General features: G+C 36.5%; 1 protein-coding gene across 1 annotated transcript in view; it reads left to right on the plus strand.

The window, feature by feature from the left end:
• Positions 1 to 17,010, plus strand: part of LOC129718192 (metastasis-associated protein MTA3) — a 96,751-nt gene continuing 79,741 nt past the window's right edge. Inside the window, exon 1 of the mRNA XM_055668690.1 lies at positions 1 to 1,252. Coding sequence (XP_055524665.1) covers positions 1,225 to 1,252 — 28 coding nt within the window. The 5' untranslated portion in view covers positions 1 to 1,224. The remainder of the gene's footprint in view (positions 1,253 to 17,010) is intronic.

Here is a 17,010-nt window from a genome sequence, read left to right on the forward strand (position 1 = left end):
CGACGGACGACGGCCGCAAAAAGCCAAAATGGCGGAGCTTGGTAAAAACGGGAGACGCGTCCTGCTGTGTGTGTCCAGCGGAAATTGAGTGAAATACGTGCTAGTTGTGGGCAAAAGTATATCGGAAGTGTGCCCCAGTGGTAGCGGAACACGGTCCCGATCGAGGAAATGTGAAGTTTGATCTTTGGCAGTGCGAAAATCCGTTAAAAGTACGTTCCGTGGCCCAAGATTGGTTGGCTGAAGCAGCAGCAGCAGCAAAAAAAGCATCGTGTACAGTATACCAAAGCTGCTGTGTTAGTGGTCTGCTGCGGGTATTGGTAAACTATCAGGAGGAAAGCGACAACGGGAAGTGTGCGCGGAAAAGACTGTGTTTTTTCATCTTCGGAACGCTGTTTAGGAAGGAGCAATATCTGATACAATTGTTCCGGTTTCCCGTGGCTTGCATCATCAGCACGGCTGCTATCCGTACGTTTTTTCGGCTGCTGAAACGTGAACTTTTCGATGAGATTGGAAGTGATTCTCGCCCGCTATCAGTTTTATATTTGCATTGGGACATAAATACTGTCCGCGAAGTTGTTTCTTCCTCTTCCATGTGAATTAACAGCTTTTTTGTATTGCTTTTTCACACTTTGATGAGCAAAGGCCGACCAATTGAAAAACATCGAAAAGAAAGTGAAGCTACAAAGCAAATACGCAAAGAGTGAGAGTGCGAAGTAATACTAATTAGCGGGGGCGAGGTTAAGATTGATAAGTTTTAATATAATCACAGTTTAGATCCATTAGCGGTCGGCGAAATTGATCACAACGTCAAAATATTGTCAATCATAATGTAATATAAAAAGGAAGAAAAAACCATTCATTGTGAGTGAGGGAGGCAGAAGAAAAACAAAACCACACAAGCAAACAGAAGAAGCACTCTTCCCCAATCCGCGCGGGTGAGATCGCGCGTAAGTGTAGGTGTTGTCCTCTATGTTTGTGTAGTGTTTGTGCAAGCGAGGAAAATTTCCCTTGAGTAGTTTTATCATCTTCACTCTAGTAGTGTGTGCGGCGGGCGCGCTAAGTAGTAACTAGCAAGCAGTGAGCAGTAGGCAGCGAGTCAGCGCTAAGACAGAGGAAAGAACCAATTCTCTTGTGCGATCGGAAGGGGAACAGCAGAAAAAGAGCACCACGAAGCCCAACGAGGGGGTGCGTTGGAAAAGCGCGGAAAACAACCCCACGGCCACTATGACAACAAACATGTATCGGGTCGGAGGTAAGTGGAGTTGTCGTTATTGTTTTTTTTTTCCTTTTTCGTTCTCCTGTGTTTTCGGGGCACTTGCTCGTTTTCTTTTCCATTCATGCAAAAATTGATGGAACAGAAAAAAAAGTTAGGGTGCACTTGGCAATGGCAGTCAATTTGGCTTCCGAGCTGTTCAACTGGGGAGTCTAGAACTGGTGAAAATCAAATTGTTAAGAACAGGTTAACATTGCATTTTGCAATATTGTTTATATTTTGGTTGTATTTCAAATGCAAATTGAGAAAAAAAAGCATACTTTTACATTTTGAATCACCAAATACCTAAAGCTTAAACTGTGTGACTTCAAAGTTTGATAATAAAGTTAAAGTTGAAATTGTACTAATATTCTATCGAAAAATCAAAAGGTTGAAGTAAATTATATAATGTAATTAAATTCGTACAATACACACATACATACATACGGAAAAAGTTAATCAGAAATTCGGGTTTCAATGTCATTGTCAAAATTTAATGTTGTTCTATCGCACCATCTAGATTCATTCGTTTTATCGCTCAATGTTGTTGCTATGAAACAAAAGCAAATTTCAACTAGTAAGAAGATAGCGAAAATTTATAAACATCATGTCGTATTACAATTTTTTCGATCTGCATTTTGTGCGATAAAGTTTCTTGTTTAAAAATGGTTCGAAATTATTGACAATCCAAATCGTCAGTGATTTCACAGAATAACAATAAGAACTCTCCGATTTTGTTCAAATTCTGTGTATGCGTTCATTTCGGTAGAGTTTCACCCTCTCTCTGGGTAAAGGTGGTCCAAAAACTCAACATTTTTGTAACAGACCTAGTTTTGGAAAAATTTAACTTCTGAAGCGCTTACCGATTTAATAAATTTTGACAGTAAACAGTTGAAGTGGCTTTGTAGGAAAAAAAGATTGATTCCCTCCAAAACCGGTTCCGCTTAAATTATGCAAAAAATGCTGTGACCCTCACAGAGAAAAATTTTGTGTAGTGCCACAATCTCGTTGCTGCAATTATTATCAAACCAACGTTACACAAAAATGTGCCTCACCTAAAAATATCTGCATCAACTACGAAGGTAACCGCAGGTTATCTAGACTGTTTAGAAAGTGATTACGTAAGGATCAGATTAGAATAGACATGGCAGAGAACAAAACAAAACAAAAAAAAAAAAACAACTAGTGTTCATGATAGAATTAAGTCAACGTTAAACTTCCCACAGCTTCCAAGTCCCCCGAATAATAATGAACACTCTCATGCTTAAATTTCAACCCGAAATAAAACACTTCCTACAACCAAAACATTTTCCTAACCAGAACAAATACCAGATACCTCTCTATTTGATCCAAATCCCTATCACACCACTGGAGTAGAAGAAAAATCAAAAACACTGCAAAAGAAGACTTGATTGAACAATTTAACCTGAACAACATCACCAACAAGATAAAGAAAATACAGAATCTAATTATGCTGAACCTTGATAAAACCGAACAATAGGTCGAGATCTTCTATTATTCAATATCAACAAACAATTGAACGAAATAGTAGACACCAATAGATCAAGGACACAATAGCAAATCAATAACGACAGACAAGAAAATTAACCGTAAAACATTTGCAATGACTCCTGTTTTACATCCTTCACACGTAAGTGGAAACGAACAAAAATAAAAATCCTAAAATATTCTAAAATAACGTCACTAGCATTAGACCAAATGACACTCGCGAACTCATCACGGAATATATCAACGGTGAACGATTAGATATTGGGATACAAAATTTCGACTGAAGTAGTACGCCCTGCTGGATACGGTGGGGGTAGAAATACTGATCAAAAATAGCGTAGACCATATAATTTATGAACTTCCAAAAACACATCCAATTGAAGGCAATAGCTGTTGAAACACAATAATCTTATAAAAACACCATTACCTTACCACCAACACCATCAATAAAATCGATAATAACAACGGAGAAACCATTCTTGCAGGAGACTTTAATGTTCATAATTCACTTAGGAACCCACGTTAGAACAATTGTCCTAGAGGAAACATATGGAAAATCTAATTGAAAGCTGAGATTTAATACTACTAAATGATAGAAAAAGTACAATAATAAAACCCCCAAATACCACACTTTCAGCAATAGATATTACACTTTGTACCCCCACAAGGAACCCTCCAAAAGCAACTGGACAGTTATCAACGAAGATTTCAACAGCAACCACAGAAGCAAAAGAATTGAAATAGATCAAACCGCACCAAGATTAAATCAACAAGAGCTATACTTGAACAAAGTTCAAGCATTCTAAAACATAAAAAAATGAAACTCCACACATTCCATGCACCAGATGATATTTCATCCATATTAGAAAAACTAATTATCTCATCTAAATATAACTTGAAGAAAAATAACAAAAATAGATACCCAAAAAAAAAAATGGTGGACACCTGACATACAGAAACTCCTAAATATAAAAAAACAATAATCTAAAAATGTTTTTCAAAAACCAAACAATAACGAACCTAGATGAGTTCAAAAAATCAAGAGCAGAACTAGAACGTGCCATCAGAGTTGAAAAAAAAGTAAATGTTGGAATGAATTAATCGAATCCATAAATCTTAATCTGTTTTTGAATTCCATTATTCGAACACAATAAGAATGATGGCAGATGCACTCCCAAAAAACAACTAAGTTCTACTCAACAATTAGCAAAAGATTTTATGAACCTGAATTTACCAAGTATTACGAAATAAAACAAAAATACATCACAAAACTAAATGTGAATGAAACAAAAATTAATTTATTTGAAGTACAAAAACAAATAAATTTGAAAAAAAAAAATAAATAAAACTTAAATCTATAAACCAAAATAACAGGATTTTCAAATACCGCCCTAAATACGTGCAAAATTCTTGAAGAATGGAGAACAATAAATTGTCCCATTATAAAAACCAGGTAAGGATCAAGATAGACTAAACTCTAACAGACCTCTATCAATGATTAATATACTGCTTGAAGCGATCAACAATACAGTTAAACCAAAACTAACAGAATATCTCATTTCAAATAACATCATCTCAATAAACTTTTATTTTTAAAAAAAAATACAAAGCTTTTGACAATGTCAATGTACAATTTCTACTAAAAACGCTTGAAGAAGAAAAAATTCCACAAAAAATAATAAACAGGACCTACGAATACTTGAGAGTCAGAAAAACAATTCTACTATTAAACGATGGTACGGTAATAACTCAAATAACAAATAGAGGATTACCACAGGGATGCCCTCTTTCTCATAGGGGCCATCCACATACCACGTGGACAGATTTTTAACGATTTTGACCCCCCCCCCCTCCCCCACCGTGGACAACTGCCCATATAAATTCTAAAAAAAATGTATGGGCCGTGGACATGCGTATAAAATAGACAACCGGTCTACCAATTGAAGTTCACCATAAAATTTTGGTAGCATACATCACAAATTTACATTCAATGCTCACATCAACCGAATAATATCAAATCAAATCGAATTAAAAAACGCAGTGGAACTCACCCAAATCAATTGTTGAAAAAAAAAGCAAAAGTAATTGTTGCTCTCTCAGTTGGTCTTGAGCTACGATGCTGGCCCAACAAACCAGATGTCGTAGGTTCGAGTCACGGTTCGGGAGAGACTGTCAGTGTCAGTCGGATCGTAGCGCTAGCCCCGCAATTGTCCTGTACATTTAACAGTCGGCAGCGAAGTCACATTTAGATGACGGATTATCAATAATTGCCGCAGCATCGAAAACAACATTTGTAAAATCAGAAACAGTACACCATTCATCAATTAGAACAGCATTGCATTATCTTCAAATCTGACCCATTAATACAATACTAGCAAAAGCCGGCGAACTAGCTTTGAAACTTAGAGCAGAACAATTAGCCATCGAAGAAATATCAAAAACTCTCTATTATAGCAAAAGTTCCATAGTTTATTCGTTATACGAATCAATGAATTCAAATAATATACCTCAACATATAAATAAAACAGGTAAATCGTTGGAAACAGATACAGGCAGTGGTCATGTTGAATACGTAAACCTTACCGATCAAAACCCCCACCAAACTGCAATTCAAAATGTAAGTAGTACCCTTGTATAAGCTGAGCAAAACAATTTAGATTCAGCTTATATATTGTCCTTACGCAAAATACGTGAAATAGCCATGAAAAAGGCACTTCATGAATAGTACCTAGAAGATACAGTCAGGTTTTCTTACACGGATTTCTTTAGGACGTTTTTCCTACGTGGATTTGGAAATTAACGCGGATTGAGAACCAAAAACGTCAAAGTGTTTATTGAGTAGAAGACTTAGTGAAAAAACCCTAGAGCATCTATTTCCCGACGATTTTCAGGTTCCCGGGATTCGGGAAATATTGTTATTCCCGGGATATCGGGAAATATAAAAATATACAAATAAAAATAAAAAAGCGCCGATTTATTTAATTAGGATTTTTTTTTGTCATGTAGATAGAAGAAAAGATTGAAAAGATGAATCGATGATTCGAACTGATAAAAAAGCTTTAGAACAATGAAATTTTTTTTATCAATTTTCGAGAATAAACTTTCAATGTCAACGGGAGTGATGACGGATAGTAATTCACGAACAAGAGCATTAGGGTGCCAATGCTTAGTGGTAGGGCTTAAAAGTTTTGTCTTCTCGAAAAAAGTTTTCATGCAAAATTTGAAAAATGCGCAAGTAGTTGTTCATGATATTTTTGAAATCGATTTTCAATGCCAAATATCTTAGAATTGCATGAAATGTTTTTTTTTGGTCTTATGAAGTCGATTGAAAAAAAAAAATCGTGAGAATACCCGAGTTCGCCGTTTCATGTATTTCTCAGACAATTGGCATCAAAAAACCAGGTTTCGATTTCGACGGTTTCATTAACTACTTCCGGTGTGAACCTTTAACCGCTTTGAGATTCCACTTCCAGAAATCCGACAAAGAATGAAAAAGATGACTCAGGGGCCGGATTTGTAAATGGTTATGCAATCTTGCTCAACATTGCACAGAAGAGTACACAATTTCAAAAGGGTCTTAAATTTTAACTCGATTTGCCAATAGTTAATATGTAAAAAAGCCAATATGTAAAAAATCCCATAAAACCTACATTTTTTTATATGACCCTTAGAGTGAAACTTTGTGAAATAGAGTAGCCCAAATAATCGACTTTTTTCAAAATTTTCCATTTTCAAAAAATTGTAACTTATGAGTTGTTTGACAGATTTTGATGGTCTGTCGCCAAAGCAAAGCCTTGGTGCTACATTTCGATTTGGAACTCGACCTTCTGTTTATTAAACACAGACTTCGCAGCCAACTGTTAAGTGTACAGGACACTGACAGTCTCTCCCGAGCCATGACTCAAATCTACGACAACTGGCTTGTTAGGCCAGTATCGTACCTCGAGACTTGTCGACAAATTAAAGCTAAAACTCAAAAAGTACTTTAAATAATAATGATGATAGAAACTGAATTTTGCCGTTTTGGAGGGTTCAAGACCTAGAAGGACCAGCTGAGAGAAGAGTGTAAAGATACGTACCTTATGAAACGAGTTTAATATTTTTAAATAACATGAGAAAATTGGCTTGATAAGAACATTAATGTAAACGGAAATTGACCCCGTGCGTGTGTTTTTTAAACTGTTTATTAATAAAGTGAAACCTGCACCCGGTCTACTAGAAAGATAGATAGTTTACCGTCACTGTATGATGAATCGGATGTATAGTTGAATGTCAAATGTCGCATGTCGCATTCAGCCAAAATAAAACTTTGGCATGTTTTGATATTTTAAAAACTAATTTAGTAAATTAATCTTATATTCACTCAATAGCTATAACTGCTCCTCACAATAATACCAATTACATTTCTAGTTAGTGAAGTTAGGCTTCGATTGTGTCCTATATGATGCCCCATGGGCTCACACAACCTACGCACACACGGACTAAAACACGCACAAGCATCAGACAAGCGGAAGTAATTTAAATTAAGTCATTCTTGTCCCTGTTTCGCTTTGCAAGTACACCGCTGTACGTAGCCAGCACATATTGGTACGTAACTGCATATGTAACACACACACCCAATGTGGTGACATAATGCGCATACCGCTATCATCATCTTGTCCGCTTGGAGAGTTTGCGGCCCTCGAATCTCGTGCGCTCTGGCTGGATGGATCGGGTTAAGTCGACTCACGAATTAATTGAGACAATGCGAGTGGTGTGAGACATTCGGAACCGTACCGTTCGTTTTCCAACAAATGAATAAAAATCAAACAAAGATAGCAATGGCGGTCGTTCCACCGTCTATCTCATGCCATGCCCTTCTAATAATAGCTCACTCGTTTGCAATCTGCGATTTGTCCCAAATCAGTACAAGTCAAGCCAAGCCAAGCCAGTAAAAGTCGATTCGTGCGGCGGATGAACACCGCATCGTATCGGTATCGCGATGGAATATTTAAGCCAAGATTGTGCGCAAGAGTCTGCTGGGAAGCCAGCAGACTCGGTGCTGTACATCTTTGCGGTGCTCTCTAGTAGCGGTCCCATCCACACAATCGTCGTGTTATCATCAGGTTCAATTCATGATCGGTTTGGTGTTGTTTAAAATTTATTTTCCTTTATTGCCAATTTTGCACGAGGTTCGATCGTTTCTCCCAGTCTATTACTTCTTGTTCCTGGGAGGTTTTTTTTCGACTGGTTTTGTGTATTTATATACATATTGATCAATCAGAGGGATTTTCCATCCCGTTGAGAAGTGTGTCGTGAAAATGCAGCCAGATTAATTGGGTGAATTTAATCTACTGACAGGCACACCTTCTTAAGACTGATCTCTTGTAAGTAGCTTTTTGTTTGACAAATACAGGCAGTACAGACAGTTTGATATGGAGCATCATTATAGGAAAATGATCTAGCGGCAATTTGTTTTCGTTTCGACAATGTTTTATTTCTACTTGAAAAATTGAGATTGTTTAACTCACTGCGACCGATTTCATAGGCTTTCATTCATTTTGAATCAGTTACAAATGGGTCGTGTATGTATCTTGTTGTGATTTTTTTTTCTTATTAGATAAACATTCAATCTGCTAATTGCTGAAATATAATATTTCAGATAAATCTTATTGTCATTCATTGCAAGTTAATGCAGAATATTTGAGAAACTATGAGATGGGTTCATTATATTTATGCTTGAATACACCTAGTTTATCGAAACTATCTGCGTAAAGCATTTGAGTGACATCTTATTGTATAAAGATTTCTGATCAGTGATCGAAGCAAACTTTGACCAAGAACGGTTGAGAAAAAGTTTGACGTCGAAAATGTTCGCGTTTTTCCAGTTTTATTTTGCGCATAAGACTGCAGTTACCATTGTATTTGGAATTGTAACTTATCTTAACTGTCTGGTCTGGATAGCAGAACGTGCTGTGCCTGGCTAACAATTCGCTTCCAAGGACCAAGTTCTTGGTAGTACCGACAATTAGATCGTGAAGCAGGATCATCGTTCTAAGTGTGGTTCCCTGGTAAAAATCTGCTGTGCGACGTGATTCTCGGTGCTATTTACGGATAACTACACTGTTTTTATCTGTTTCTCGTTTATTATGGTGCTGATTTGGTTGAAAAAAAAAAACCAGATGAATGGTGTTTGGGGCTAGCATTACATTCCATTCCACTGATTCAGATTGTTTTTACTACTGATCAATAACGACGCCGGCGACGACCAAAAGGCTATACTACTTGGGAAGGAAGAGAATGATGATGTTCGTTTTGTTTAGAGACCGCAGGTTCCACTGCATCTCTGCGAGTATCATAGGATATGAATTGTATTATAATGCGTGCAAAGCTCTGGTCACTTTTCGGTAAATGAAGTTATCTACAAGAAACTAAAATTTGAATATCACAAAGGTTATTGCGCGAACGAAAAACATATTGAGCTGAATAGGGTACTAAAGACCTATGCTGATTTTGATCTTGATCGATGAAGCATGACTTAAAATTACATGTTGCATTCTTAGTTTTATGTTTTCAAGCATTATTTTGCGAGAAAAACTATTAAGTACTACAAAACATCCACGCACTTTCACGGCAACATTGCACAGTGATACTATAGTATTGTTCGAAAGCAAACCAAGACAACGCTGATAATGGGGTACAACCATCATCGTGGCTCTATGTTTCTGTATATAGCTGTCAAATGATTTCAAAGTTCAAACACTGTTGCGAAAACCGATGGGCAAATTTTTCATTGCTGTTGTTGGTTTTTGAAATGTCAAAACTGCACAATAACGTCAAAGTAGGAAAATTGCTCAACTTTTTATTTTCGAATTTTCAAAAGTTCTCTGCATTTTCTAAGTTGAAAAACAGTGCTATTGTATTTGGTAAAGCAAGCTTTATCCTGTTCTTTTATAAAAACAAGTTTTTATCTTTCATTTTAGTCCCCTATTAACCTGATGATCGAAATATTTAGGCTCTTATATATATTAGAGATGTGCCGGATGTGATACCTAAATATCTGCGGATATTGGAGTTCTAATGCGGATGCCATGTTTCATGCGGGTGTTCCGCATTTACGAATGCGGGTGTGAATATCCGTAACATGTCTTGTTTGAAGACCATCGTTTAAATTTGGAGATGTATTTTCGTGTATTTTTATGTGTGTATGTCACACATAATATGTGTATGCGAAATATTTTAACATCCAAATATTAATCGTTTTCTAAAGATCCGTTTATTTCGCCATCTCGTCTTGTCCCCAATACTCATAATAATACAGTCATAACTCGATATAACGTAACTTTTTTAGATGTATTGAAATTTGAAATAAATGATACAACAATTGTTTTTGGGGTTTAAATTGCTTCAAAAAATGTTTGTGTAGAGCTTGGAATCGCCAAAAAGTACAAGGCCAGAAAAGGTCAAACAGAAGATGATCACCGAAAAGTGCTTCTGAAGGCCATGGTTAAAAAAGAAAATGATACCAAATTGAGCTCAGAATCGCCGAAAGGCGATTTTGAAGGCCAGAAAAGACCAAAGTGATTCTAAATTGAGCTCAGAATCGCCGGAAAGCGTTTCTAAAGGCCAAAAAGGTTGAAATGGAAAATGATCCCAAATTGAGCTCAGAACCGCCGAAAAGTGTCTCTAAAAGCCAGAAAAGGCCAAAATAGAAAATTATCTTAAATTAAGCTGGAATCGCCGAAAAATGCAGCCAAAGGCCAGAAAAGGTCAACATAGAAGACGATCCCAAATTGAGCGCAGAATCCCCGAAAAGTTCTACTAAAAGCCAGAAAAGATCAAAACAAAAACTGATCCCAAATTGAGCTCAGAATCACCAAAAAGCGATTCTGAAGGCCAGAATAGACCAAAGTGATCCCAAATTGAACTCAGAATTGATGAAAAGTGCTTCTAAAGGCCAGAAAAGGTCAAAACAGAAAATGATCCCAAATTGAGCTTAGAATTGCCGAAAAGCGTTTCTACAGATCAGAAAAGGTCAAAATAGAAAATGATCTCAAATTGAGCTCGGAATCGCCGAAAAGCGCTCTTAAGGGGTTATATATCTTTTTGGTCGAGAAAAATGAGAGAAGTTTGAACTTATTTTTAAGTACATAGCACCATTCCGAATTCCCATTGCATCAAAGTGGTATTTTTCTGAAAGTACAGTTTATTAACAACAAAAAATCACAGGAGGGTTGTGTGCAAAGCCACCCGCAAGGATGAAGTAGAATACTTTTACAAGCAAACCCGGCTACTTGCGTGTCAGTCATTTTTTAATTTGTTATTCAATTCAATATCGGATAAGATACCGATCACATCTTGGCGTTATCACTGACAGTGCGAATAAAATATTCCTAGTGATAAAATAAACAATGAAACGCTGGTTTAACACTCAAAACTAGACGGCTCATGTGTTGTCAAAATGAGTCAACTTTTCATTGAATGCATTTACTAGTGCCCTCTATCGCACAGAGACTGCATTCACTAAAGTGCCTCACTGCATCAGCTGCTATCGATGCTAAACCCACTGAAACTGCTACGCTATCCGTAGCCATGCTAATGTTTTGGCCGCTATACGCTGCTATTGGTATCCGCTGTCCCTGCATCAGCTGGCCCAGCTGCTATCGATGCTGAGATCCGCTGCGACTAGTGCACTATCCATTGCCATGCCACAGCTGTGGCCGCTATTCGCCTGGTATCCACTGCACTGCTACTGCTGCTGTATCCACTGCTGCTGCTGTATCCACTGCTGCTGCTAAGGGAGGACTGCTGTTGTCGCTGTCTAGAACTATTATGAGCGGCTTCGGCTGAAACAGGCTCATATATAGGCCAAATAGCATGTTTTCAATTGCAAGGTATATAATTCTGTCGACCGTGCTTGGGAAGCAATCATATAACGACCAATCAGAGGTCGAATTTTTCGTTTTGACAAGGCTTGACTATTTTCAATAGTACAATAGTGTGAATAATAAAATTACAATTATCTTCTTTTGAGAAGAATCTTAGAAGATATTCCAATCTATTGCTGCAAGAACGAAGGAAATCCATCGAATACTAACCGATTTATTAGCATTTGAAATTGGACATATTTTTCACTTTTTTCGGTTTTAGATTTTCATTTCACATCCCTATGTAGCCGAACTTCCTGAGAGGAGTATTCTACTTCGAAAATACGATTTATTTTGAGATATACCAATTATTACTGGAGTAATGGCCGTTTCCCCGAAATACTATTTTTTTGCAGTGGCTTGCGGTGATCCTGATAGACTCAGCGGGTCAAAAAAAAAAGATGAAGGAAGTCGGCTCAGTAGTTTTCCCGCAATCAGGATCACGGCAAAGTCATTTTTCGAAAAACAATATTCCGAGATAATCGCGTGTAAAGTTTCAAGTTCAGTTTATGCGGCCGTGGTGAGGCGCGTTGCAGATCGCTCTAACTTTTTTCCTGTTGCTCAGATCTTTATGAAAATTTGTGTAAATGTTCTCGAGATGTTGTATTTGAAGATAATGCAATAAAAATGCTTTCAGTTTTTTGAAAACTAAAAAGGTAAATAACCCCTTAAAGGCCAAGAAAGACCAAAACAGAAAATAATCCGAAATTGAGCTTGGAATCGCTGAAACTGAAATTCTGAAGGCCAGAAAAGACCAAAATGATCCCAAATTGAGCTCAGTATCACCGAAAAGTGATTCTAAGGGCCAGAAAAGTTCAAAACAGAAAATGATCCCACATTGAGATCAGAATTGCCGAAAATTGCAGCTAAAGGCCCGGAAAGGCCAAAACAGAAAATGATCCCAAATTGAGCTCAGAATCGCCGAAAAGTGTCTCTAAAAGCCAGAAAAGACCAAAATAGAAAAATGATCACAAATTGAGCGCTCATTTCAAGATGGCTTGACAAAGTATTTTTTTAAAATTCTTTTAGCACCAATATTTAGTGGTTAATTTGTGGTTTCGAAATCCAATTTGTGGTAATTTGTGGTTGAGTCATTTCTGAGAAATTTTCAGAAAACTGAGTCAAGCCATCTCTGAAAATGATTTCGCTTCAAATGAATCGGACAACGATGATATATACATCCATCGAAAGCTCTTAATTTGTGGTTCACGAAAATGTAGTTTTTGTAGGCATACTTTATATTAAAATAATTAAAAAAACTATTGCTTAAATTTTTGAACATTGTTTATCTCTTGTTGTCAACACCGACCGTACGCGGCGCTGGTAGACCATCAAGAGCTAAGAGACCGGTAAATCTTTGTTTGAATTTTATTATCTACCTGCGCCATCTGCACGTAACGTTTTCCAATTCGTCATTTTTGTGTAGTGAGTATTGTTCGAGTAACGTAAAACAGATTTTTTTTTCTCAGAAAGCTTTCGTGTAGCGATGAGTATGGTGAACCTAGAGATGCTCAGAGGGAGAGATATGCGGTGAGCCAAACGATCTGTCAAAATTGGAGCCAAACGAACAAGAACGGTAACACCACATTGAGAGGTATTGCAATCAGGTACAAAAAAGAACGTGTTTATTTCTATACGGTTTTTTGTTCTGTTGCCAATGAATGAATTAAGAATGCTGTGAGTGATTTTTACCCGGAATTCAACAAACCTTGTGTATAGGTAACAAAATAAGTGAAGGTGTATAAAATTAAACATAAACATAAAATATATCACCTTAACAGTTTTTGCGAAGCACTTCACTATTCTTAAGGACTTTCACCGTCACCACCGATTATACAAGTCGAATGTTAGTCAACATTGCGCTTTGAGAAGAGATCTGGCACCTCTGACATATGAAACCCAGTTGCCGAATTGGCGATTTTTTTTACCGCGAATCTCTTCCTCTGAGTATTTCTAGGTGAAACAGTATGTAAACAGCAGGGATACTATATGTGCAGATTTGCTGCGAAATGCAAATGTTGATCAATTAGCAGATATTTGTAGTTGACAAGCCTCCGTGTGTTTTACGTAAATTTCCTCAAAATAAGTGAAGTTTTACGTAGACATGCGAGCGTAATTTTCTCGATCTTCGGTCGAATCATTTCCGGAAATGTAGTTTTGCCGTTTACCGATTGTTTGCAAAAAAAACCTAAATTAATACACCTAGGGGTGTGATCTGGTCTTTCTCATACAAAATCTATTATATGTTAAAATCTATTAGCACATACGTTTTAACTTTTGGAATAAATTACAGCCTGATAATAATAAAGAACAATTTTTTGTTTCAATAAATATAATAATATTTTGGTAACCAACTACCCAACTGTATTCGACTGTTGGGTATTTCAGAAACCGGAATGATGCCTGAAGGTCGGGAATGGGCCTTAGAACTATAGGGAACGGTTGAAACGCATGGTAAATTCCCAAAGGTGTGAGTCCTAACTAGAATTAAAATTCGATATTTTCTCGTCTCAGGAATATGCTTGTTGTGAACGCCCCTCGTCAGTGAGCGCACCTTGAAACCTACATGCCGACTGATAACGACAGATCTGTCGTTGGTTGCTGAATTGAGGGAAGCAGATCGAAACTAACGATAAAAACCTAACCTAACCTAACGATCTTTTTGCTTGGAGATCGCCGAGGAGTGCGCACGCGTAAAATTATATATCTGTACGACTCATAATTAAGCCAAACGTGTTAATTGTTCATTTGTTAACCTTGAAATCGTAGAGTAAGCTAAACTAAAACTTGACCTAAATTTAAATAAACTGGAAATTTGTTTGTAGGTAAAATTAGTTATTAAATAAAATTATTGTATTCCGAGTAAAGCGAGCCAGAAAGTTACAAAACGGAAGCTTAATTAAAACCTTATATTATATCTTATACTATACCCTGATAATTTGCAGGAAACTTTAACTTGGATGATAAACCAGTTGTAAAATTTCGGAACTCGCTTTCTTTACGTTGCAAAGGCAACAATGCTACTACAACTACCCCCTGAATAATAAAACAAAAAAGCTTTCAACGGCAGCGACAACGAATGTCGAATATATGAACGACTGTCGATATGTTCTAGATAACCCACTAGCACTAACATAGGCAGGTGCCAGTACTACGCTCATCCAACGCCGCGTACGGTCGGTGTTGACAACAAGAGGTAAACAATGTTCGAAAATTTGAATAATAGTTTTTCAATTATTTTAATATAAAGTATGCCTACAAAAACTACATTTTCGTGAACTACAAATTAAGAGCTTTCGATTGATGTATATATCATCGTTGTCCGATTCATTTGAAGCGAAATCATTTTCAGAGATGGCTTGACTCAGTTTTCTGAAAATTTCTCAGAAATTACTCAACCACAAATTACCACAAATTGGATTTCGAAACCACAAATTAACCACTAAATATTGGTGCTAAAATAATTTTAAAAAAATACTTTGTCAAGCCATCTTGAAATGAGCAAATTGAGCTTAGAATCGCCGAGAAGCGTTTCTAAGGGCCAAAATGGTCAAAACAAAACATGATTCCAAATTGAGCTCAGAATCGTTGACAGGTGATTCTAATGGCCAGAAAAGACAAAAATAGAAAATGATCCCAAATTGAGCTTGGAATCGCCGAAGAGTGCAGCTAAAGGCCAGAAAAGGTCAAAATAGAAGATGATCCCAAATTGAGCGCAGAATCGCCGAAAAGTGCTTCTAAAGGCCAGAAATAGTCAAAACAGAAAAAGATCCCAAATTGAGAATTGTCGAAAAGTGCTCGCTAAAAATCTGAGAAACGATTTATTTGCTATATCAAACCGAACAGTTTTACACAAACAAGAAAATTATTCTAGAGCCTTTAAATGGAAGAGTCATTCGAAACCGGGAATGTGACCTTCCGCCTTAAAAATTTAAAAAAGGGAAGTAATTTCCTGTTTATTTATAAACGAATTAGGGTAGGGAATATGTTCTAAGCAGTTTTAGGAACCGCATGTGTATTGAGACGAAATACTCGAAATGTGTTGGGTGAAATTCAAACTTGTTTTCAGATTGTAAAACTAAGTTAGACAACTAGTAATCAATTAAAGTTACCAAAACACTATTCCAATCACCCCGAACCTTTTTAAAGCAGTTTCCATTTGTTTTGCAGGCGTTTTTTTCAGCACCCGAAGTGGCTGAATGGCTGCAATATAGGTCGATTTGTTTCGAATGATGTTTGTTCACAGATTTCTTTGTGATTATATTCGTAAGACAGCTAGACAATCAAAGTTTTCGTTTCCATCATTGAAATTGTCGATATTGATCAAAATGCAGGAGTTTGAGGCCTGTTTTCTTCGACTGATTAAAATAGGCGCTACTTCTTAAGCCGTTCCTTACCCTATATCAGGTAGCTTGCATTCGACGCGAAATCGGTGACAAAACCTGAAAACATTCGACGCGAAATAGGTGATAAAGCTTCCGACCAGAAGACACACGACTATTTTGCAGATATATTTTTATATATTAAAAGTGCGTTTCAGTTTTAGTAGGTAAAATCATTGTAAAATTGGATCTCAAAAACTTCTGCTGTAAATTGCACTTTCTGCAAAAAAGTCATTGGAAAACTTGTCGTAAGATGAAGTGGAAGTGTTTTTCATTTTTTTGGCAGAACGATTTTACTTTAATATATGTTAAATGTTTTTGTTGTGTTATCAAATGAAATTTGCTCGAAAATAAAAAATAACATGTTTTTAAAAATTTATTTAAACATAAAGTCAAATGTTCTATATGAAGTCAATAGATACTTTTTATGTTTGCCCTAAAAAGAACGACAAACAAATGAAAAAGGCATATGTTTAGCTGAAAAATATCAATAACTTTGAGTATAATTGAAATATTCACGATGTCAGTATTCGTTTTTTTTTTTCAAATAGATCTAACTTTGAACATTTCATTTCGGTTCAAAATTAATGACTTTTCGATCCTAATTCTGCATGAAAGAATGGTGATATTCGTGACCACGCAAAACCAACACAATAAACAAGGTTAGATCAAAATAGGAGTTGATTTTTTTTGTGAATTTTCTGTATACAACTATGATATTTGTGTATTTGTGATCGTTTTTAGTTTGTTTTATGCACTCTTTGGATTTTCCAAAAATCACGTACGTTAAATTCTTTATTCCAAATTTTATTTCTATAATTACTTTATAATTTTATTTTTTTAATTTTTTCTCTTGCCATAAATTGTGTCCAAGACAGCATGGTTCTGTACCTTATGAACTTCGTGCTTAGAGGGACACATACATCAAACAATGTTTTACACCAGACAACATCAAGTTGGG

This window comes from Wyeomyia smithii, chromosome 1 (assembly GCF_029784165.1).
Source record: "Wyeomyia smithii strain HCP4-BCI-WySm-NY-G18 chromosome 1, ASM2978416v1, whole genome shotgun sequence".
Taxonomy (NCBI): domain Eukaryota; kingdom Metazoa; phylum Arthropoda; class Insecta; order Diptera; family Culicidae; genus Wyeomyia; species Wyeomyia smithii.